Source organism: Crotalus tigris, unplaced genomic scaffold, assembly GCF_016545835.1.
Source record: "Crotalus tigris isolate CLP2741 ecotype Arizona unplaced genomic scaffold, ASM1654583v1 scf7180000017639.5415321, whole genome shotgun sequence".
Classification (NCBI taxonomy): domain Eukaryota; kingdom Metazoa; phylum Chordata; class Lepidosauria; order Squamata; family Viperidae; genus Crotalus; species Crotalus tigris.
The window spans coordinates 5,139,384-5,164,408 of record NW_024096532.1 but is presented as its reverse complement, the minus strand read 5'-3'; the positions used below and the strand labels follow the sequence as shown (position 1 = coordinate 5,164,408).

Below are 25,025 nucleotides of genomic sequence, written 5' to 3'. Positions count from 1 at the left end.
GATCCAATTTGGACATAGGATATATTCCCAAATTGGCCCAAAGTATCTTTCAGAGAATGTTTTTGAACTGAAAGGGGTTTTTAGAAGTTAGTTTAGTGAATAAAATAAAAAATTCCCCACTGAAATGAATCTAAATAAACTTGTTAAAGGAATTCATCTTGAAAGCTAGGCATCTTTAAGTCTTCCTAATGAGCTATTCTTCATTTCTTTTCACATACCCTTCTTCTGGTTTCACCTACTGAATTTCTATAAAAGTTTCTAATAAACCTTCCTTGTTGCTAATTTGTTTCTTAAGCCATAAATTTTCTTTCAGCTCAAGGCATCTTATTCTCACTAGCTCTTCACTTCTTCCTTCCTTCTTTCACTTCCTATTTTCTCTTATGTTTTCATAGAACACATACCAAAAATATTTTTCCTTACACAAATCCTATGCCTTGTAAAGTTAGTGTGTAAGACAAATTGCCTTTTTTCAGTTTCTGAAAAATGACACCTTAATAGTCATAATTAAAGCTGGTGGAATATTAGTATGCTATATGATGAAGTAACCACAATCCAGTTGGCTGAGCAGGTGATCTACATCTTGTACAAACAATTCTCTTTTCTCTCCAAATTCTTTTGACACTTTGCAATTTTTGTTAGGATTTGTTTTCAAAAGCACTGCATTCATATAACATGCATATTATTCATCTATTTTCCAGCAAGATTTGCACATTGATCTTCTACGAGGAAACCTCAGCAAGGCCCATCTGATTTCATTGCAACCTGCCTCTAATAACCAAGCCCTCCATATTCCCAGTTTGAACACATGGCTTTACTAAAGCTTCTTCTTCCTTCACTGGTTCTGTCCTTTAAATCAGGGGTCCCCAACCGTGGCAGGGGTCCCCACCTTCAGTCCTTTAAATCAGGGGTCCCCAACCGTGGCAACTTTAAGACTTGTGGACTTCAACTCCCAGAATTGAATTCCAATTCTGGGAGTTGAAATCCACAGGTCTTAAAGTTGCCAAGGTTGGGGACCGCTGCTTTAAATGCAATGGCTTCTTTTGCAAAATGATCAAGATGTACTGAATGCAGAATGCAGGGTGATATCAGGCTGGATGTATCTGGGATCGCAATAAGTACAAACGCACCTCCTTTTCAGCCCTACACAACTATAGTCTCCTGATGAGGATAAAGCTGTGTGGGGTCTTTTCTGGCCTCCGCCGTAATATCCAAGCTTTTGCTAGTAGGAGAAAGCAAGAACAAGTCTCATCTTCAGGACAACATTTAGAGGTTCCAAGTTGCTCATTAGCCCCAGAACCTTGGAAAAGATACCATTGGGAACTGCCTGAAAATAACTTCCCGATTCACTTCCAAAACTCTCTGGCCACCTTTCATTTCCAGACTTTCAGATGGCTCCGATTGCCTGCTAATTACAAAATGAGATTAGTGACTGAGACACCACGGTTCCTCTGGCATGCCTCCATCAACCTGTTAGCTTTGGCCAGTTTAAAAGGTGCCTTCGGATTTTAAATGACTGGATCCCATCTCTTCTTTCTTTTATCCTGTGGAAAGCGTTACACACAAAAGAGAGAGAGAGAGAGAGAGAGAGAGAGAAAGAGAAAAGCTTGATTCTGAAACAAGAGAGAATGGTACTTTGTTTACTGAACCTGGTCTAGGACCACATCTATGCTTGCAGACTGAGCATCCACACAGATGCTGCTGTTCCAAGCCTATGATCTCACAGAGCAAAGTGACTGCTCCTCAATTGGAAATATATCATTGCTACTAGTTAAGACTCTCAACCAATAAGTCCCCAACAGATTAGAGGTCATACATTTGTGACTATCAAGCTTTGTTTTGTTTGAAGAATCTCTCACGTTAAGAGATAATTTGGGCTGACTCTCTTTTTAATGGCTTCATTGGTGCCAGGATTATCTTTAAGTTCTGCTTTTCCTTTTCTTAAATACTGGAAGAAAATGAACAAGCATTTATCCTAGCACCAAATGTGCACTTTGGTAATAAAACACCAAGGACAAAAATTTTGTTCAAACTCAAAAGAGGAACCCTGAGATCACAAAGAACCAAAGAGGGGGATTTTTTTCACTTTAACTGAGTAACTCTTGGGCAAGAATCTAGCACACATTTCCTTTCCAGGGAAGGAACCCTACCCGCAAGCCCTACGAACAAACAAAACCGAGACAACTGCAACTGCTAAGCTCAGCATCAAAAGCAGCAGCCAACTCCTCTATCCCAGCCCCATTTTTCTTTAGCAAATACAAATCCAAAAACACGGAGGGAAAAAAAAAATCAAACAAATAAAAGACACGTAATAACACAGAGACTGGTGAACAGGGGCGGCAGGCAGCCCACAGCACCAGAAGTCCAAACTTAATAAATAACTTGTAAAAAAAATATCTTTTCTATTTTCCTTTTTTGTGTGTTTTGTGTCTGTTCACAGTGCGTGAGCAAGCGTCACTGTTGCATATCCTCAAGCCTCTGGTCACAGTAGAGAGAGACAAGCAGGGAGCACGCTGTCACTGGTGGCAACCCCGATGGCAGATGCTCAGTCCCAGAAACACACAAGCCTGGGCTGAGGAAGTACTTTCTCATCCAAAGCGTTGTACACCTGGGCTGTCTTAATGTGGTTCCTGGAATGCCAAAGGCTCTGAAACATAACCACATTCCAGGAAGACCAGACCTACCACCCATCCCTTCCTGGCAATACTGAAGAAGACAAAATGGTCAAGGGTGACTGAGCGGGTGAAGCAAGTAATTCATGCCACTGGAGAGTCGTTCTAGTGAAGGCTGGTGCTTGTGGTGGTGCTCTCTCTTTTAAGATCTGGTAGCCAAGGACCCCTTCTCTGACACAGCAGCCACGCTACGTGGCTACCTGGTGAAGAATGGCAGGTGATGCTGGCTGAGGATGCTGCTCGTGCGGGGTGACTCTGTCTTAGCCATGACATCTTTGAACCAGGATGCCACATCCACTTCCAGTGTCTCGTAACGCTTGATGAAGTTGTGTTCCTGTAAACAAGGAGATGGAATGCATTTTTCCCCCTTCTGTTCCTAAAAGGCTGAGAACAACTCTAAGGGGGGGGGGGAGAGGAGGAAGGGAAGGAATCTTCCTGAAATCTAGAAAAGTATTCAGTTCTGCTGGGCCTAGTAATTAACTAAGATCAACTGTGTTTGAAATAACTGTATTTGAAAATGTACAAATAGACACACAATGATGCTGAATACAAGCAAAAATAAATCGACAATCATGGAAAAAAATCAGCTCAATAGAATTCTGTTTAGGAAATTCTGTGTGTGTGTGTGTGTGTGTGTGTGTGTGTGTGTGTGTGTGTGTGTGTGTGTGTCTGTGTATATTACATACACACACACAAAACCTCTCCACCAGGTGCAAATTGTTTTTAAAATTAAAATTGGCAGAAACCCCTCCTATAGCTACTATATAACCATTCATATTCACATGAAGTGTTATATACTCACAAGTAGCTTGTTGTACTTTGGTCTCTTCCTGTGATCTTTAGTAAGGCTGGAGGAATAAAAACACACATTCAAACCACATTTTTCAACTGAATTTTGCTTAACAATAGTTCTTTAGCACCAATATTTCATATTTATTTAAGTTATTCCCCTCTAAAATTGCTAGTTAATAGAATGAAATTCATCCTTATCCTGGCACAGCACAGGCCCAATTTTCCACATCTACCTCCCATGGCAATCTGGTTGTCATTTTCAGCTCAATGAAGGAGTCCCTCCTTACTCTGCAATTAGCCAAGACACAGGAGGGAAAAAAGCAGGAGCCATGAACGGGTTGAAGAAACTGGTGGAATGGCCCACAATTTGTGTAAAGTGAGCTGGAAAGCTGAGATGAGATTTAATTTCATGGAAAAATGACAAAGATGCTTGAGTTCACCTTTTCAGAAAAGAACATTACCAGACAGACCAAATAAAGAAGTGTCAATGATCTATTGAGTTATTTATATATAATTAAGTTTGCCTGATTCCGAACAATTCTCGGTGACGTACACTTTAAAAGCGAGAAACAATAAAAACTGGCATTGATGTCCGGAAGAGAAAACCAGGCATAACAACAAAAAGCAATCTACAGAAGCTCAACCATCACCTTCAACCCATGGTGACGAACCTATGGCACACGTGCCAGAGGTGGCACTCAGAGCCCTCTCTGTGGGCACGTGCACCATTGCCCCAACCCCGCCTCCCTCTGCGGCCCTCTCCTCCTCACCAGCAGCGCCCCCAGAGGAGAGCTGCCCTCGAGCGCAGTCCACACAGAGCAGCACAGCCAAGGACATGGCAGCCAGGCAGTGGGGACAAGACTCTGCCCTCGCGCTGTCACACACAGATGATGCTGCGGGGCATGGGCAGAGGGTATGGCTGCCATGGCAATCTGCAGTGGGCCATGGAGGCGGTGGGTGGCCATGCGGGTGGGCGGGGCACAGAGCGGAGGTGGGCGGGGAGGTGGGGGCGGGTTTTGGGCACTCGGGTCTCTAAAAGGTTCACCATCACTGCCCTCAACCCCAAGGCCTGGGAGTACAACCAGGCCCTCAAGGACTTTCAGAACATCATCAGGATGGAAATCATTTTGGATCTCTGTGAGGTTATTATTCCACAGGGTAGTACTGTGACAGAGCATGCAAACTTCCTGGGTCCTGATAGGGCTGAAGTGGGCCCATTTTCTACATAATATTAATTCTGACCATCACCTCCAGAAATTATTGACTGCTCACTCTATGTTGTTTTTGAGACAATTTACTCACCAGTCTTTTACAAAGGACTGGAAATCCACAGAAAACCCCATGTTATTTGGGAGAAGAGGAGGATCTTCCTGCAAAACCTTGGTGAGGACCTCAAAATCTGTTTTGCAGTTCTTGTAGGGAAACTGCCCTGTAGCTAACTCAACCTGCATTGGAATGTGAAGGGAGGAGAAGTGCTGAGTGTTAAAAGTTAAAAACAAGTTAGCAAAAAACACCCACCCTCTCTTTCAGTATCATTTAATAGGATTAGTTTTAGTTCACTGTGTCATACGGTATTAAGAAAAACATCATTTGCTGTTTCGCTGGGATCTCTTATATGTCAAGCAGACTGCTTTCAGGCCTCTGGCACCTCCTCCATCAAACTGGCTGAAATCCCACAATATCGCTGAATCTCATAATACTGCCACAACCATCCTAAGTCACAAAAGTGTTGTGCGATGTTAGTCTTACGTTTAGCTTTCTTTTAAGATACTTTTAATTTTGTTTTTGTATTCTTCACTTTAGAAAGAGAGAATAAGGTACTCAAAAAACTGCTACCTTCTACGAAATAATAATTACTGTGCATGTGAAAAATTATTTAAGCATGCTGAGAATCTAGCAAGGCTTAATTAAAGAGCTTTGGCATCTACATGGGCTACAGAGAAGACCTTTGCAGCCTGCAAGCAGCCTGCAAGCTATGGATTATCCCTTTGCATATCAAAAAACAGTCAAAGAGTTTAACTTACCAGGGAAATGCCCAGGCTCCACACGTCTGCACGGATATCATAATCTGGTTTTGAGGGATCAGGAGGATCTATTCTTTCAGGCTAAGAACCAAAAAAAAAAAAAAAGGCCATTAAAAGAGCAACTGATTGCTAATTTCTTACCTGCACTTAAGGAAACAATCCCCAATTATAGAAGCAAAATAAGCAATGGAACTACAATGGCATAATAGTACGGTACATTTTCAAAACGTTAGGCCATATTCTAATGGCAACTCTGTGTAGAGGTGCTGTGAATCACATACCAGATGTGTGATTCTGATTCCAAGGGGACATTCTCAGGCAGAGATGCACTGATATAATCTAAACAAGCCTGGCCCAGAATACTGTTGGAAAGAAAGCCTATTAAGGAATCGATACGGTAAACAAATTGGGCACATTGTAATGGATTTTAAAATTACAGCTAGATCCCTGAAGATATTCCCTAAACAATTCTCTAATCCTTACCGCCATATATGCTGCACAACCAGCACTCCGGGTTTTGGCTTTTGAATCTACCAGCCTCCCACTGATCCCAAAGTCACACAACTTGATTTGCCCCCTCTCATCCAGCAAAATATTGGAAGGCTTCACATCTCTATGAATGACACCATGCTTCTCTTTCAAATAATAGAGGGCTTTCACAATCTAGGGAGGAAAAAAAAAAACACCAGAAATCAGTGCTGAAGAAATGACTCACTGTAAGAAAAGTAATTTTTGAATTTGTTTAGGATTAGCAAAACTGAATTTCTATGAAGACATTTGCTGCTTGGAAAGCAAAGGTTAGTCTCTCACTCGGAAGATTATGTGATTGTATAGAATATAGAGTTTTAGTTACATACGGTAATATGCTTAAAACGTATTATAGCATCTTTTATCCGTATACATCACAAAACAAATGTCAAAGTCATTATTAAAAAGAGGAGGGATGCATATGTGAAGCTATACCTTTAATATTTCTCTTTGGTAGGAGAGATGCACAATCTTCCTTACACTGAATTTTATTCAGTTTTATTCTGATTAAATAATACTCACTCAAATTGTCAACTGTAGCTTAAAAACTAGAGCAGACTTAATTGTGGTAAACCAGGTTTTTTTTCTTAATGTTAGGTTGACTTTTTAAGTTGTCAACTTCCATATTGCCATTCATTGACACTTCCTCTAAGTCAGTGGTTCTCAACCTGTGGGTCGGGACCCCATTTGGGGTTGAACGACCATTTCACGGGGGTCGCCAAACAATGCAGTCCGCCATTTTTCCCCCTTTTCCTTAGCTGTGCTACTCCCTTTTATTCTATTGGCTTTTGAAAGCCAATAGAATAGACTCTCTTGAATAGAGTCTAATTCTATTGGCTTTCAAAAGCCAATAGGAATTGTCCAGGCTGTCTCTGCCCTGCTGAGCCCGCCAAAAGTCCCATTCTGCAAACGGTGCTGCACCAGTTGAGTAGTCCTCGACTTACGACCGGTTGGGGGTCACGGCATTAAAAAGGTTGAGAACCACTGCTCTAAGTTGTGCATACAGCCTTCAGGTGTGTGTTTGCATGCCCATTGCACTTATGTTTGTAAGCAACATACATTTTTATTTGGGGCCACCTTACCAGAGGTAATCAACACTCACCGCCACAGTCATCTTTCCCAAGATTCTCTCAGGGATGGGACCTTGGATGCGTTTCTTCAGCTTCTCTGCGCAGGTGCCCATTAGCTCCATGGCTATAAAAACATCAGTCTATGGACAAAAGGGGAGAAATGAAAGGATATAGTGACCCAGTTCATCATATTACATTTTAAACATAGAGTAGAAAGAAACACCGGCTTTCACTTACGTTTGTGATGAAAGTCCCAAAGCACTGAACGATGTAGGGACAGTCGTGACTCTTCAGCACCACGTCCAAATCCATTAGGATCCTTTTGTTCTCCTCTTTGTTACCAGAACGACGCATTTGCTAAAGAGAGAAAGAAAAAGAATGAGGCGTATCTGAGCATAGATAAAACATTTTTTTAAAAAAGATGTACTGTACATGTCTTCCCTCATGGTGAGCACTTCTGTTATTCCTCCAATGATCGTCCCTATTTTCTATCTACAAAAGACATTGTAAATCTCTTCAGCCTGTATCTCCTGACACAAAAATTAATAAATCATACAAGCTGTATTCAAAGTGAGTAAATTCCTGCCATTTCAACCCTGACTTCTTATTCTTTTAAGAATGTTGGGTTTCAAGAGTCTTGAGTTTCAAAGCTCAAGTATATCTACCTCACCTTCACAGCTATGATGTGTCCTGTCTTCTTGAAGCGCATTTTCCACACCTGTCCACACGTCCCACTACCAATCTCACCAAGGTTTTCTAAGTCATGGATTTCAGCTTGATATCTCTGTGGGAAATGAGGACATATAACTTAGGTACAAACACGTAATAATAGAGTGAGTATCAAAAAAGGGAAGACTGTTTTATGGTAACCTTTAGTGTAGTCGACTTATGTCACCAGTGTCAACGCTGCTAATATTGAATATTCTTGCTTTGACAAAATATGCAGAACTGTCTGGTACTTTTAGAGTTAATTCAGAGGAGAAGGGGAGAGGAGAGAAAAGCACACAGAAGGGAACAAAGTGAATCTTTGCCCTCCAGGTTAATTGGAAGATGTGAATCATGACCCCAAAACAGGGGAGGGGAAATACCTGGAATGTTATGTGCAAAGGAAAGGAAATTCAGATCTTGGCATTCTCCATGCCCTGCCGACACTCCGTAACACTAATAAAGGCTTTTTAGGTTAAAAAATGCCTGAAAGTTCTTTGAAGTGTTTCATTAATCAGACACATGACAACCAGGTTGCAAAATATTTTAATCTACTATATCTCTTATTCTTCCTGTACAATATCCTTTATAAAGTCACATTAACTTGCCAATCTAAAGTGAAACTTCACAGCAGAACTTTAAAATGCCTATCTGAAAGCTAAATATTAACTTGAAAAAAATATACTGCATGAAATGCAACAAAAAAGAATAAGATGGACAGCCCACAAATCCTATATCCAAGAAGGCAGGTTATATCATATTAGATCAGACTAGGAAGTTCCTTATCACAATTTTCTGACCTCAAATGTGATTAGCTTTAATCAGAAACTGAGCTGGAATACTTTGTGTATAGCAAGGTAGATGAAGTCAACCTACCTGGCCTCCAATGGTCAAATAACCAGTTTGCTTCATGATCTCCTGCAGTTTTTGATCAATTTCTATGCTAGGAAGGGAAAGAAAGAAAAGCTGTAAGAGCTTATGGCAGCTTTTATCCTTGACATGGGACTATATGAACACACTCTCTCTGCAGGAACAAATACTATGAAGAAGTGTATGCACAGCCCTATTATGAAGCTCCCGTGCTCAGCAATAGTATCTAAATAATTATGTAAAGAAGGAATTTTCTACAAAGAAAAATAAGTAGATTTGCTTTCAAACCTCCTGACAAATCAGTTCTACAGCAAGCCCTCTAAATCATTCCCAGCTGTAAAGAAGAATGCAGATTGCCATGAATGTTTACTTAACTGGTGAATGCAAAATAAGCAGCAGTTCCAGTTAATAAGCCAAATTGGCACACCCTTTCACGGACACATGCTTTTAAACTTCCTAGGGCCTAATATAAATATTACACCAAATACAATAAACTGCATCCCAATACATAGGAAAATAATACATTTACTGAAAATATCTTTAAGATGAATTTGAAAGGTTTGGGTTTTTTTTTTACATTCATCCAAACGTACAGTACACATTGCCTACTACGATGGCATTGTGACCGTGGCAAGAAAGGATGGTTTGCAATAATCTGTTTGGTTCTAAACTCGTTTATGAGTGATGAGTATGTGAGACACAGGGAATCAGCAATAACTGGAGCAAAATGTAAGACAAATTATTTTCAACCCTAGGAAGAGGGCAACGGCAAAACGTTTCCCCTCCAAAAATATTACCAAAAGAACATGGATTTGTCCCTATACAATAGTTACCAGGACTCAAGAGTGACCCAGAGGCAATCGAATCATGGTCAGCCTCCACCCCAACATGTTATCACTGAACATCATTAATAGCACAGGATTGCAAGTTCTTCTTGTACAGATTAAACTCTGTGTACTGCCATACTCACTATGTACATTTCCATTTAATTAGATATTAAATCAATATAAAAGCTATACTATAAACAGCTTTCCCCCCCCTTACGAAACTGCCCTCCCCTAATTTGAATATAAGCATAGAAAACTGCATGACAAAAGTTCTTGAAAACGTGGGGAAAATTAAGTGAGTCTTCTGCTACCGCTTGGCTCCTTTGCTCTAACTGTGCTTACCTCTCCATGCTCCTGTGCATGAGGAATGATGGCTGAGGAGGAAGGCCCAAGATATTTCGAGGGCGGGATGGAGGTGTGTGATGTTGGGGTGAGTTTTCCAACGAGGAGGAACGGCTGCTGCCATCATTGGCTAAGGGAAGCTGCAACGCTGAGAAAGAAGAGGAGAGTTAGACAAAGGATTAGTAGCACACTAGGAATTCCTAGGCTGAATCATTTTGCCCTGTAAGATGCAATGGGTGTGAATTCCTAGAAGGTTATTATTATCTTGACATCTCACTAATCAGGTTAACATTGCTGTTCCTGAATATCAAATACTACTGCTACTTCTGCACAGTAAAACCCATGTGTGCAAGCAGGAGCTTTCAACTACATCACTGTGAAAATTGGTTCTATCCTGGTCAAGTACTAAGGTTTTCTTCTATGCTGCTGCTCCAATCAGGCAGACCAAATATTAACCGCAAAGAATTGTAAACAATTAATGCATTCCTGTTATATTATCTGTTTCCAGATTTCCTTTTTCCTTTGAAGCAAACGGATGATTGCTCAAAATTTAATTCTGAAAACTTCTGCTTAAGTCTCTGCTTTAAGTAACAACAAACACCTAAGCATCGTCATGCCTTGTCGCTTCCAATTACAGTCAGCTTTTAAACTGAAGAACTAACACTTTCAAGGATTACACAAAAGCAAGAACTCCTATAAGAACTCTTAACATTGTGGATAATCATTAAAGGAAGGCAACAGAAAATTAAAAACTAACTTATCATTTCAAAAAAGTTATCTAGCAAGTACTACAATCAATTTGGCATCTCCTATGATAGAACAGATTATATTAAATTAAATTACATCCATACCGCAGTGTTAAGCTAATAGCTTACTTTAGATATTCTGGCTGCATAAATATGTGGGAAGTCTAATACTTTAAGCTGGTCATAAATGGAACAAGTCAGATTCATATTTAAATCTATTTTAATAACTGACAAGAAATTTGCTAGAATATAAAATGTTCTTTGTATCTTCACTAACAGTTAGTACACCGGGAAAAGTTAAACTGCTATGTGTTAAAACAGGGGTCCCCAACCCCCAGTCTGTGAACCAGTATCGGGCCGCGGCATGCCAGCAACCGGGTTGCACAAAAAAGCAAAGCCCCATCTGCAGGATGCAGGCAGCACACAAAACCATACCCCCTCCAGTCTGTGGAAAAACCTCTCTCCACATAACCGGTCCCAGGTGCCCAAAAGGTTGGGGACCTCTATGCTAGAATCAATATGCCAAACATAGTGCCGTACCTTAAAATAGACAGAAATTAAAAGAAAGTTCCCCCTAGTGAGCACATAAAACCTTACTAAATGAGGGAACATCAAAATAATAATAATAATGATAATAATAATAATGATGATGATGATGATGCAAAAGCAACAAATGTTAGTAGTTGGCTAGATCTGACATGTTTCCAACAAGAACATAGAATAATAGAGTTGGAAGTTAGAAGTCTTCTAGTCCAGCTCTGACACCCTATATCAGTGATGGTGAACCTTTTAGAAACCGAGTGCCCGAACTGCAACCAAAACCCGCTTGTCACTGGGGACTGGGTGGGCGTGGCCCACTGGGTGGGCGTGGCTATGGTTCTTATGGCAGATTGGGTGGCCACCTCAGTGTTACTCTTGGTGGGGGCTGGGCAGGGTTGGGGGAGTTCCAGGGGTCTCTGGTGGGTGGGGCAGCCAGGAGAACCAGTTGTTAAATTATTTGAAACCCACAACTGGTCGCTTCCAAAGGCCACGTGCTCGCTCGCTTGCTGCCCACCGTTGCTTCCAAAAGCCACTCACTCACTCTCCTGCCAAAATCTGCTCCTTTTATAGGTTCCTCTCTCCGCGCCCAGCTCTCACAGCTGTTCCCAGATTCTGCGTGCGTGGAGAGGGGGAGGGGAGCAGCCCGGCCCCGCATCCCTCTATCTGGGGCGACAGCGCGTGTGCCCACAGAGAGAGATCTGAGTGCCACCTCTGGCACACGTTCCATAGGTTCACCACCGCTGCCCTATATCATTTCAGACAAATGGTTGTCCAGTCTCTTTTTGAAAGCCTTCAGTGATGGAGCACCCACAGCTTCTGAAAGCAAGTAATTGCTCTCATTGTTAGGAAATTTCTCCTTAGTTCTAGGTTCCTTCTCTCCTTGGTTAGTGTCCAACCATTGTTTCTTGTCTTGCCTTTTGATGCTTTGGAATATAGTTTGATCCCCTCATCTTTGTAGGAGCAGTGCTATCATGGTCCTCTCAAGTCCTTCTTTTCATACTAGATAGACTCAATTCCTGTAATCGTTCTTCATACATTTTAGTCTCCAGCCCCCTAATCATTTTTGTCGCTCTTTCTCTGCACTCTTCGCATAGTCTCAACATCTTCTTTGTATTGTGATGACCAGAACTGGATGCAGTATTCCACGTGTGGTCACAAAATTGATTTCCACACTGTTTATAAGTTTGATTTGAGTTACTTAGATGACATATTGGTCATTTGACACAAGAACAAGGTAGATGGGGATCACTTGTTTTATAAACTTTTTGACAGGGTAAATTATTATTAGATAGCTCACCCAAAACACATCAGAAAACATTTACCTTTGACTACTCTTTGGCCTCTGAAATGTGAGAAGTACATCATTTACCAGATGTAAAATTATTTGATGTTCCAAATGCATCTTGTATTTCCATGTATGCTTTGATCCTTTTCTATCTAAATGAACATTAATTCAAAACCAGAAGTAAAATGAAGAAAGACGAGTTGCTAGAATGAAAAAAATCTCATCTATAGTATATATTCTACCTTTGTCTTAAGTGATATCTAATCAAACAAGCAAAATATCCCCTAGAACTACAGTAGAGATTTTGTAAGATGTGGAATGTTATAGTGAGTATGGGGAGGGGGATTAAAACTATCCTGACTTTAAATGTTATCAGTAGGCATATTTTTTCTATGGAATCCTAATTGTCAAATTCAAGAAACATTATGAGCCCAATCAGAAAGTTTTTATATTATATATACACCTTTGATATGACAATAGGGATTCTTTTATTCATAATTCAACAATATTTCTAGCATTAATTAAGTTTAATTTGCATTCTTATTCACAAGATAAACTTAAACTTTGTGATATCCCAGTTTGAAAATAGAAGGTAAATTCTTTTTCCACAAATTAATAATCTAATTTTGGAATTCAAGATGCTGGATTTATCTCAAGAGAAATTTGGATTGCCTAAAATTAAGCACCAGAGCATAATCGATTAAAGTATCTTTTGATTTCACAATATGATCAAGATACATTAGCATCATCTGAAATTCCTAAATTATTACCATCAGTGAAATGCATTTTGATTATTTTAATTCTACTGTATTTTACAGGCAATTAAAAGAGAACTATTAAGGTGAATATTTGCAAAAGGAAGTGTCAGAAAACCTATCCTAAGAAATAAATGGATAAGAATCTTAATATTATGTTTCTATGAATTTGAGACTAATTCAACAAAATATTTTTAATATTTCCTGGCAACCTCAAAGAATCTTTTAAAAAGATAGGCTGCCAATTTCATTGAAAATAATGGAAGGTACACTAACGTATCTAATATTGGCTCATTTTGCTTCCTATTCCTAAATTAGTTAACACGGTTTTAAGAAGAAGAAGGCGGCTTAAAACTGTGAATGTGATTTGAATTATATAACAAAAAATTACAATTTATCAATATATGAAGAACTATGAACTTACTGAACAGAACAAAGCAAAGACAATGGAGAACCAGTGCCACTCCAGATTTGCAAGCTTGGGTTGATGACATTTGTTTATTCTCTCCTTCAGAACCAGAATGATACACATAATGGAAAAAATAATCGATATTATACAAGGCAACAAGAGCCAATTGAGTGGGGTCCCCTTTTGGTTGTAAAGAGTTTGGTCGCCATTTTATATTTATATATTGTAGACATTTTACAATACGTGGTTGGGATTTTGTAGTGGTGGTGGTAGGGAAATCTTCTGTTCCATAAAGTATGCTATACCATATATGCAAACTGCTGTAAATCCTACCCCATTCACCTGACCTGGATGTACATACCCTCAAATTAAAGCTGACAGTCTGCAGTTAAAGCACATTGTGTTTGTTTCATTCCAACTCCATTGTGGTGATGTATAGAGCCAAAGATGTTCGAATTGTGTCGATGTCCCAATATTTCTGGACCTGACTGTATGTAACCGGCAGCCAAGGTTAAAACCCATCTGAACCACTAACATAACCATCCGACAGACTCTGTCACAAATTCTGATTCCATGTGCAGTGGCATAATCTGGTCTTCAAAGCTGTATGAAAAGAAACCAGGTTTGGACTAATCTAATCCCCAGGACATGATGTCCTGAAGAGTGGGTACCATGACAGAAAAAGGTCTCTTCTGAATTCCACCAAATGATATTCTTTAATAATATCCTGCTGGATCTGATGGGATGGATAGACACAATCAGGGAAAGAAAACCCTTAAATTATCCAAACCCATCACATTCAGGGCTTTATAAGTAACTACAACCACCTGAATTGAACTCAGAAGCACACTGGTAACTAATGCATTGAGTAGAGACGAAATAAGCATCAATCAAGAAGCTGACATAATGAGCTCACATGACTTGCCTTGTGAAAAGATGGATGACAGACAAATGTAATCAATCAATAAAAATAAATAAATAACTGCCCAGACCATTGCATCTTACACCTGCTGCAGCTTCAAGGGCAGGACCATGAAAAGCGCATTGCAGTATTCATTCAGAAGGCAATTAAGACGTAAGTCTGTGTGAGTAGAGTCTCTTGGCCCAGGAACAGGTATAATTAGCACATACCACAACTATAAAATCCCTCCTGGCCGTGGCTCCAAACTGCTCCTTGAACAGATCTCAACAACAGAAGCGAAGGCAAATAAATGGCTTTCAAACAAGAATGTAAGTATTAAAAAGAGCAAGATTGACCAACAGCATTAATCAAAGCCATTTATTTGCTCTTTTTAAAAATCTTTGTTTGATAAAAGCATTCTATCAATACACTGAAAGTTATAAAAATTTTCGTAAGCACTCTGGGTCTCGAGTAGAAAGGACAACAACATGTATTACTAAAATATATTACAGATATATTACATCCTTAAACTTTACACTGTTCTGAAAAGTATTGTCCCTATATTAGAGATTAAGAAATAAGTTCTGAGGCTGTAATATCTTCATATTCAGATTAATGCTGTCCAGTCATTGCTGAATAGGGTAATTTCAGAAATCTAAATTATAAATGAATAATTTTTCATTATCACATATGATCTTACCCACAAAATACATGGAATAAAGCTGAAAAGAAAATTGGAATGAACATAATAGAGACATAGTTTAAGAGCACAATTTCAAATGCTCAGAGAAGCCATCTATTTAATGAGCCAGATTTTTTAAAAAAATAAATTTGAAATAGATGGCTCTGAAACTATTGTGCAAGAAGTTGTTGCATAAAGGTTTTAAAAAACTAATAAACCAGGACACCAAAATAACTGAGGAATTATCATTCAATTTCAATTAACTCCAGAAAGAAATCTTTCCTGGCTAAAAGATTAGAGAGAACTCCCTATATCTGGAAAACAAATACTGTAAATGCCGGCGTACAAGGCGACCCGGCGTATAAGACGACCCCCGTCTTTATAGCCGGGCCGCATTCCTAGAACGTTGTCTTATACGCCGGAAACTACCAGTATTTCCGGCGTATAAGACGACTCGGCGTATAAGACGACCCCCGTCTTTGGCGCCGATTTCAGCACTCGCGGAAGTCGCCTTATACGCCGGCATTTACGGTAAATATATTAATATTGAGAGTTCTCAATATTACAGCCAATTTGATATAGAAATTAAGATGTTGCCCTAGAAACCAGGAGACTGTGTATAGAGTGCAGTACTGCAGGCCACTTTAGCTGACTGTGTTCAGCAGGTCAGCGGTTCAAATCTCACCGGCTCAAGGTTGACTCAGCCTTCCATCCTTCCGGGGTAGGTAAAATGAGGACCCAGATTGTTGGGGGCAATGTAAATATATATATATATATACATTGCTTACTGGTGTACACCGCTTAGAGAGTGCTTGCACTTAAAGCGGTATATAAGTCTCATAAATAAATAAATAAATAAATAAACTTAGGCACAAAGCCAGTTGGGAGGCCAGTCACTCCTTCTCGGCCCTGGGAAGAAAGCAATCTTGCCAAGAAAACTACAGAAACTGGTCCATTGACTCAAAATATACAAAATTCTTAATACTGGAAAAAGAAAAACTCTTAACAGACCTAAATGTATCTTTATCAATGAAGAAGAGGAATTGATACAACCTGACACCTAAAAAGTCAGTATAAAGGAAATAAATGAATGGGGCAGAATGTCACTAAGGTTCAACACACAATTTTTATTTTAACATCAGAAAAATAAAAATGAAAAGATAAATGCCAAAGGATAAACATATTAAAATCTTGCTCTTGGCATGTCACATTACGACCTTCTTGGTTAGCTACTGTTTTTTTTTCTTGCCCTATGCTTATTACTTAAATCTCCACTTTCTTCATTTGAACAATCAAATTCCTTTTCATATTTAATGAAAATAATACTGCCAATAAGTGTTAGTCCTATATGACTTTATAATGTGAACACATTGGAATGCTATATACAGTTCCAGTTAGAGTTGGAAAAAGTTCAGGAAAGGGAAGGCCCCAATCCGGAAAATGTACAGACATTGGGATTTTTTTTTTTAAGCTTTAAAGAGAGATGGGCGTTGTCTTACCTGAATGCCTTTCCTCAGCACGGAGATGGAGAATCCACCAATGGGTTAACTCTGCCTTCCTCCCCATTAGACCAAGTCAGCCAAATTTGCCACGCCCATCCTTGGGTAGCCACTCCCAGACTTGACGAAGGCAAAGCAGCTGACTATAGTTTGATGTGTTGGCTCCCGGCTCCCTAATATGTATTAATTGTTTTTAAGGGCGGGAGTGGATTCTCCATCTCCGTGCTGAGAAAAGGCGTTCAGATAAGACAACGCCCCTTCTACAGCATCGGAGATGGAGAATCCACCAATGGAACATACCAAAGCTTCACTGTCCCAATGGGGGGGAAACAGAGGGGGGCGTAGCCATGTCCCCAGTGGTTACCTGCTGGAGAACACTCCTTCCAAAGGAGGCGTCCGCAGATGCAAAACGGTCTATCTTGTAGTATTGATTGCTGCATAATTGAGTGACTCATCTACTTGTATCATGCGTCCCTCATCAAAGTTAAAACAAGCTTTGTTTTCTCATTTTGTCTTTCATAGTTGAGGTCTACCTATGATGACAATTACAGGCCTCTCTCATCTTTTTAAGTGGGAGAACATGCACAATTGGTGGCTGACTAAATACTTTTTTGCCCCACAGTGTGTGTGTGTGTGTGTGTGTGTGTGTGTGTGTGTGTGTGTGTATGTATATGTATGCACATGTATATATAGGTCTTTGGTTATTCGGGTTTTCTCCTACGTCAAATTGGAAGTGTCTTGACGACGTTTTGACGAAATCTCATTCGTCATCTTCAGGCTGATATTTTCGGCTTCGTGCTTCTAGGAGCAATATGTGATCGTAGCTGTTTCTTCCTTTTAACTTCCAGTGGGGATATGAACTGATTGGGTGAGAGCCTGGCTGTGTTCTGATTGGGTGGAAGTGTGTTCTGATTGGTTAGGAGCTTGGCTGTGCTCTGATTGGATGGGAGGTTGGCTGTGCTCTGATTGGATGGGGGAGTGTTCTGTTTGGGTGGAGGCTTTGTTGTGCTCAGGTTAGTCTGAGTTGCAGGGGGGTTTAAAATGGTGAACTGCATTGCTATAGTTTGGCTTCACGTTCGTGGTCGTGCCTCATCTTCATGGTGGGTGTCAGTTTGCTTCATGTATGGATTGGAGGGGTTTAAAGTGGCTAATGATGCAGCTGTGGTCTGGCTTCTGGTTTGTGGTCATGCCTCATCATCGGTGTGGGTTTGGGTTTGCTTTTTGCGTGGATGTGTGGTGGTGACATCCTGTGTGGTTTTCGTGAGTGTGGGTCTGGTGTCCTTTGTGTCGGGGACTGCAACTCAGACTAACCTGAGCACAACAAAGCCCCCACCCAAACAGAGCACTCCCCCATCCAATCAGAACACAACCAACCTCCCATCCAATCAGAGCACAGCCAAACTCCTAACCAATCAGAACACACCTCCACCCAATCAGAACACAGCCAGGCTCTCACCCAATCAGTTCATACCCCCACTGGCAGTTAAAAGGAAGAAACAGCTACGATCACTCATTGCTCCTAGAAGCACGAAGCCGAAAACACCAGCCTGAAAATGACGAATGAGACTTCGTCAAAACGTCGCCAAGACACTTCCAATTTGATGCAGGAGAAAACCCGAATAACCAAAGACAAACAGACAGACAGACATATATATGTTTTCTGAGGTTTTCGCGGGTGTTTGTATGTAGGTCTTTGGTTATTTGGGTTTTCTCCCACGTAAAATTGGAAGTGTCTTGGCAACGTTTCGACGAAGTCCCAATTATGCAAAGAAGGGAGGAAGAGCTGCGGTACCAGCACAAGTAAGGAAAGTGAGGAAATTACAGCTTGCAACACAGAAACTACGATCAAAACGCAGGTGGAGTGGCTGGGACCCATGACGAGGTCAAGAAGCCGGGCGCAAAGAACGCCACATTTATAAATAGCTTCTCCCATCGACTGGAGACTACCCTGATGATGCTGGCAGATGCCAGCGAAAGCTTGGTTTTATTAAAACTTTTTATAGTTTTATAACTTCCTGGTGTTCGTATATTTTATTGTTTAATATGAGTCTACCCAGGAATCACTGTTTTGTTTTTAATATTCTTAATAATATATATATATATATATATATATATATATATATATATATATATATATATATATATATACACACACACACACACACACACACACACACACACACACACACACACACACACACACACATAATATGAACTCTGGGTATATTCATGTTTAAAATAAGATGAGCACCAGAGTAGTTAAAACTATAAAAAGTTTAATTAAAAAACGCCAAGCTTTCACCGTCACCTGCCGGCATCATCAGGGCTTAAAACGCTAGGAAGTGAAGAAGTCCCTTTATAAGCAAGCCAAGGTCTGCGCCCGGCTCCTCGATCTTGTCATCGGACCTAACTGGGTGGATTGCACTCCGGTGATCCATTTCTTCCTGCACCACTTATCTACATGTATGTCATCACTTGTCTTCTTTTCCTTGGATTCCAGGATAGGTGGAACGCCCTCCCTATCTCCCTGATTGTTCTCACCCCCTCTTCCACTTTCCCGCTCGGGCTTGTGTGATGATTTGCATTTCCCCTTTTTCTTTTTCCCCTAATCCACATCCATGCAGCTGTTCTCTCTACAAGTGTTTTTTCTTTTTTCTCCAATACCTCCCCCTCATGCACAATTGTTACTAGGGTGGTCTTGTGTGACATTCTGAGCTATCTGGGTTAAGCGGTGAATTGGGGTGATTCGGTAAGCCGTTTGTCCGCATGATAAACCACGTAAGTATACCCATGCCCAGTCATCACGTCTCTCCCCCCCTTCTTCTGCCATCTTCTGCATCCCTCCTCCACACGCTACCATCGATACCATCGGTGGGGGGGGAGGTGGGATTTTGGTCTCCTCGGATGTCATCGCGCTCCTCTTCCACCCCCCTCCTCCCTCTGACATTTCTTGTTCTTGCATAAGCATACTGCGGATCGTTAAGGTCAATGGGTGTTATCGGTGCAAGACACGGCAAGCTGGTTTCACAAGCACCGCCCCCCCCCCACACATCCTCCCATCGGGGTTTGCTTTTCTCCCTTCTCTTCGGGCTGTCCATCCACACGCCGTAACTCTCAACGTCATCCCACATTTCATACGCTCTTAATTCGGTTGGTGTCGCTGGGCGGAGGAGCCGTCTCGTCCTCTTCAGATCGATCGCCTTCCTTCTCCCAAGCTGCAAATGGGATGTCAGTTTTAATTGTCTCTTCACCTCTCCGTCTGCGATGTTTTCCTGCGTTCTAATTGGGATGTCCCCAGTGTTCATAAGGTGACGGCAGGTGACGGTGAAAGCTTGGCGTTTTTTAATTAAACTTTTTATAGTTTTCACTACTCTGGTGCTCATCTTATTTTAAACATATATATATTATAATATTGGTAAAAATGCGACTCCCAGGCATAATTATGAATAAAAGAATAAAATACGATCACCGGGAGGGTTAAAATAAGAATACTTTACTAAAAATATACTTATACTAAAAAGTTACCAAGCTTTCTCTGGGGGAACTCCCCAGCATCGTCAGGGCTAAAAGGCCATTACAATAAAGGTGGTTTAAGTAGGTTCAAGTAACGCTTGCGCACGGCTCCTAGACCATGTTACTGGCCCTGATTGGCCAGCTGATAACCAAGATGTGTCTATAAAGTTATGTACTTCTCTTCGGATGCCCTTCCCTATTCCTCCGCTATTGGTCTTTGGAGGCGTTAGTAACCTTGCATCCCCTCCTCTTCCGATAATACCAACGCCTGCCGTATCAGGGGGAGGATTCAATCTGATGTTTTCTTGTGTCTTGTGATGGGGATAGGGTTCCACTAACTGTGGGTTAATATCCCTTCCCAATTGTATGCCTCTCTCCTCCTTTGTCGTGTCAACAGCTCTTATCTGAGTATGGTATGCCTCAGCAATCATGTCTTTATTCCCCACCCCAGTCCTCCTTACATCCGTTCCCTCCCGTTGTTTGGCACTCAAACCGCTCTCATTACTCCTCCCCTTACTTATTGAGCGAGTTGTCATTCTATGCTTTCTCTCCCCTCTCCATGTGGGACGCTCCTCCTCGTTGCTATGGGCAACCGCACACTCCGAGATTTTAACAAGTCTTTTAGGTGTTCCGGCTCCACTGGTATCGCTTCCTCCCTCCTGGGGGGGTGTGAGCCTCACATGGGGTTGTTGGGCGGTGCGTAAATCATCCATATCAGGCGCCCCTCCCTTTCTTTTTCCGTGCGCGGGGAGTCCGTAGCCTCTATTCCGGCATCCACATGTTGGGGTGGGAGACTCTCTTGCTGCACGGTCCATCCCGGTCACCTGGCAAGGGGGTGTTGATGGTATAGTTATTTACGTCCGTATGCAGGCGTTCCCGGCGGTGGGGGGATGCGGCTTCCTGTCCATAACGCCACAAGTGTTGGTATGATCGCTTGCGATGTAATGAGTGGTAATTTGAGTCCCATTTCCGCAGTGCTTATTGCATTGGATGCAAGTCAATGAGACGATTAATTGAGCTGTCATTTGAGAACCAGGCCTCTTTCAATAGCCGGCCTCCCTTCGTGGCATCACTAGCTACGATATAGGTATTAGCAAAGTCAAATCGGTGGCCCTCTTGCGCCATATGCATCCAAAGTTGTGAATGCTGCTCGCCCCGTTTTATAGCCAATTGGTGTTCATGGAGACGTGTCTTCAGGCGTTTGGCTGTTTCCCCCATATAGTTGCCTTGGCAATTCCTGCAATTGATCTTATAGACAACAGATGATTTCTCCATAGGAGGTAGGGGGTCTTTTGGGCGCATGACTTTAGACCGTAGAGTTTGGTTTGGCTTGTGAGCCACCTCTATTCCGTGGGGGGCCAGCAATCTGGCCGTGGCCTCTGAGATATTGTTAATGTATGGGAGGGAGATGCGTGTTCTCTGTAAGGAGGGTTCTTCTCTACATCGGTTGGCCCGAAGATGGGTTGTTACGCTGTGCCGTCTGATGAATCTTAATGGGTAACCGTTATAACGGCATATGAGAAAGAGGTGTCTCCTCTCTTCATTCCTATACTCATCCGTACTGCAGTGGGAGTCAATGCACTTAAATAACGTTTTAATGCAGCTGATTTTATGGGAAACTGGATGATTACTCTGATAATGGAGGATCCTGTCCGTGTGAGTTGGTTTACGGAACACTTTTGTATGTAAGGATCCATCCAATTGACGATGGATGGATACATCCAAGAAGGCAAGGGTGTTATGTTTTTCCTCCTCCACAGTAAATTTTATATCAGAGTAGATGGAATTCAATATTCCCATAAATGCAGCTACATGTTGTCTTTTGACAACAGTGAACGTGTCGTCCACGTACCTCACCCAAAACTTGGGTTGGTATAAAGCCATAGCCTTATGTTCAAGTTGCTGGAGGACCACCTCAGCCACAATACTAGAGATGGGGGAGCCCATCGGAGTTCCCTTGATCTGTTCATAGATGGAGCCCTGAAATGTAAAATGGGTCTGAGGCATATTTCTATAAGTTTCACGAGGTCCTCTGTCTGCAGGGAGTCCTGATGGTGCCCTCCTCCCATGCACATCAACCGTTCTCTCAGGACTGAGATGGCTAAGTCCTGGGGAATGGAGGTGAAGAGGGAGGTGACATTGAACGAGACCATTGTCTCGTCATCCTCCACTCTGAGAGTCTTGATTCTAGTTAAAAATTCTTCCGCAGACCTGACCATCGTGCTGCTCTCATCTACGAGGTGGTTGATACGGGTACTAAGCCATTTGGCTAGTCCCGAGATGGGGGTGCCCCTGAACGATACAATGGGGCGAAGGGGGATACCTCCCTTGTGAATTTTTGGTAGCCCATAAAAACGGGCGAGAGCCGTGTCACAAGGGCGTATCCTCCTCAAGATGTCATCCCCAATCTTCTTACTGCGCTTCAAGCTGTCTAGCAATTTGTTGATTTTATTTTTGAGTGTTACCGTGGGGTCTTTCTCAACTATTCTATAAGCTGATTTATCACCCAGGAGTTCTAATGCCTTAGTTGTATATAGCTCTCTATCCATTACAAGTCACTCTACCTTTGTCTGCGGGAAGTACGACGATGGTATCATCCCTCTTGAGTTGTATGAGGGCTTCAGTTTCTTCCCTGGACAGGGTGTGATGGTACCTATGCTAGTAAGCAACCCTGTGATCTGTTGTCTTATAGAACTCCTGGTATCCTCATCTGTCCCCATGTGAAGCATAACTGGCTCTAGTGCGGCTACAAAGTCTAATGGCTGAGCGTCCATAAGGTTATGGTTAATATCACGCTGCAGTAGGGTGAGTTGTGGGTTAGTTAAAGGTTTTGAAGAGAGATTACATACCAACTCATTAACAAAACTGTTATATTGGGACTTACGTATAGCATCCATCTTGCATTGGAGATGTGTTGTTGTTTTCTGACTCATTCTTTTTGCCACCATTTTGATGTGATAGGTCAAGGCCTGGAAATGCTGTTCCGATAATGCTGAGTCACAACGCTGTCGATGTTCCTGAACACAGACACCTCTTTCGCATATGCCGTTATAACGGTTACCCATTAAGATTAATCAGATGGCATAGCGTAAAAACCCATCTTCGGGCCAACCAACGTAGAGAAGAACCCTACTTACAGAGAACACGCATCTCCCTCCCATACATTAACAATATCTCAGAGGCCACGGCCAGATTGCTGGCCCCCCACGGAATAGAGGTGGCCCACAAGCCAAACCAAACTCTACGGTCTAAAGTCATGCGCCCAAAAGACCCCCTACCTCCTATGGAGAAATCATCTGTTGTCTATAAGATCAATTGCAGGAATTGCCAAGGCAACTATGTGGGGGAAACAGCCAAACGCCTGAAGACTCATCTCCATGAACACCAATTGGCTATAAAACGGGGCGAGCAGCATTCACAACTTTGGATGCATATGGCGCAAGAGGGCCACCGATTTGACTTTGCTAATACCTGTATCGTAGCTAGTGATGCCACGAAGGGAGGCCGGCTATTGAAAGAGGCCTGGTTCTCAAATGACAGCTCAATTAATCGTCGCATTGACTTGCATCCAACGCAACAAGCACTGCGGAAATGGGACTCAAATTACCACTCATTACATCGCAAGCGATCATACCAACACTTGTGGCGTTATGGACAGGAAGCCGCATCCCCCCACCGCCGGGAACGCCTGCATACGGACGTAAATAACTATACCATCAACACCCCCTTGCCAGGTGACCGGCGCCGGACCGTGCAGCAAGAGAGTCTCCCACCCCAACATGTGGACGCTGGAATAGAGGCTACGGACTCCCTGTGCACGGAAAAAGAAAGGGAGGGGCGCTTGATATGGATGATTTACGCACCGCCCAACAACCCCATGTGAGGCTCACACCCCCCCAGGAGGGAGGAAGCGATACCAGTGGAGCCGGAACACCTAAAAGACTTGTTAAAATCTCGAAGAGTGCGGTTGCCCATAGCAACGAGGAGGAGCGTCCCACATGGTGAGGGGAGAGAAAGCATAGAATGACAACTCGCTCAATAAGTAAGGGGAGGAGTAATGAGAGTGGTTTGAGTGCCAAACAACAGGAGGGAACGGATGTAAGGAGGACTGGGGTGGGGAATAAAGACATGATTGCTGAGGCATACCATACTCAGATAAGAGCTGTTGACACGACAAAGGAGGAGAGAGGCATACAATTGGGAAGGGATATTAACCCACAGTTAGTGGAACTCTATCCCCATCACAAGACACAAGAAAACATCAGATTGAATCCTCCCCCTGATACGGCAGGCATTGGTATTATCGGAAGAGGAGGGGATGCAAGGTTACTAATGCCTCCAAAGACCAATAGCGGAGGGATAGGGAAGGGCATCCGAAGAGAAGAACATAATGTTATAGACACATCTTGGTTATCAGCTGGCCAATCAGGGCCAGTAACACTGTATAGGAGCCGTGCGCAAGCATTACTTGAACCTACTTAAACCACCTTTATTGTAATGGCCTTTTAGCCCTAACGATGCTGGGGAGTTCCCCCAGAGAAAGCTTGGCAACTTTTTAGTATAAGTATATTTTTAGTAAAGTATTCTTATTTTAACCCTCCCGGTGATCGTATATAACCATGTCCTTAATGGTTATAAAAATACGAATCCCAGGCATATTTGTTCAATGATGCAATCTTCGATCTCCGGGAAGAGTATACTCCAGTTATTTATTGTTAAAACCACATTTAAAACAATAAAAACAGTTATATACAAAAATTAAAACAACTTAGCTTTCGCTGGTCCTCTGCCAGCGTCCTCAGAGTGGGGCTTAGGGGGTGGGAAGTTCTTTTTATCCCCTTGCTGATCCAATTGCCTACTCATTGCCC

The 25,025-nt window shown here is 42.0% G+C and overlaps 1 protein-coding gene across 1 annotated transcript; it reads right to left on the bottom strand.

Moving 5' to 3' along the window:
• Positions 1-359: 359 nt before the first annotated feature.
• On the bottom strand, positions 360-14,855 carry MAP2K7 (mitogen-activated protein kinase kinase 7). Its single transcript, XM_039335346.1, has 12 exons — positions 12,436-14,855; positions 9,828-9,975; positions 8,665-8,731; positions 7,754-7,867; positions 7,321-7,440; positions 7,116-7,223; positions 5,969-6,148; positions 5,486-5,566; positions 4,764-4,906; positions 3,472-3,517; positions 2,870-3,003; positions 360-1,541 (listed from the first exon to the last, which is right to left on the bottom strand). Exons 1-12 carry the CDS (start codon positions 12,476-12,478, stop codon positions 1,463-1,465), a joined length of 1,263 nt encoding a protein of 420 aa, XP_039191280.1. The 5' UTR covers positions 12,479-14,855; the 3' UTR covers positions 360-1,462.
• Between the last annotated feature and the right edge of the window lie 10,170 nt (positions 14,856-25,025).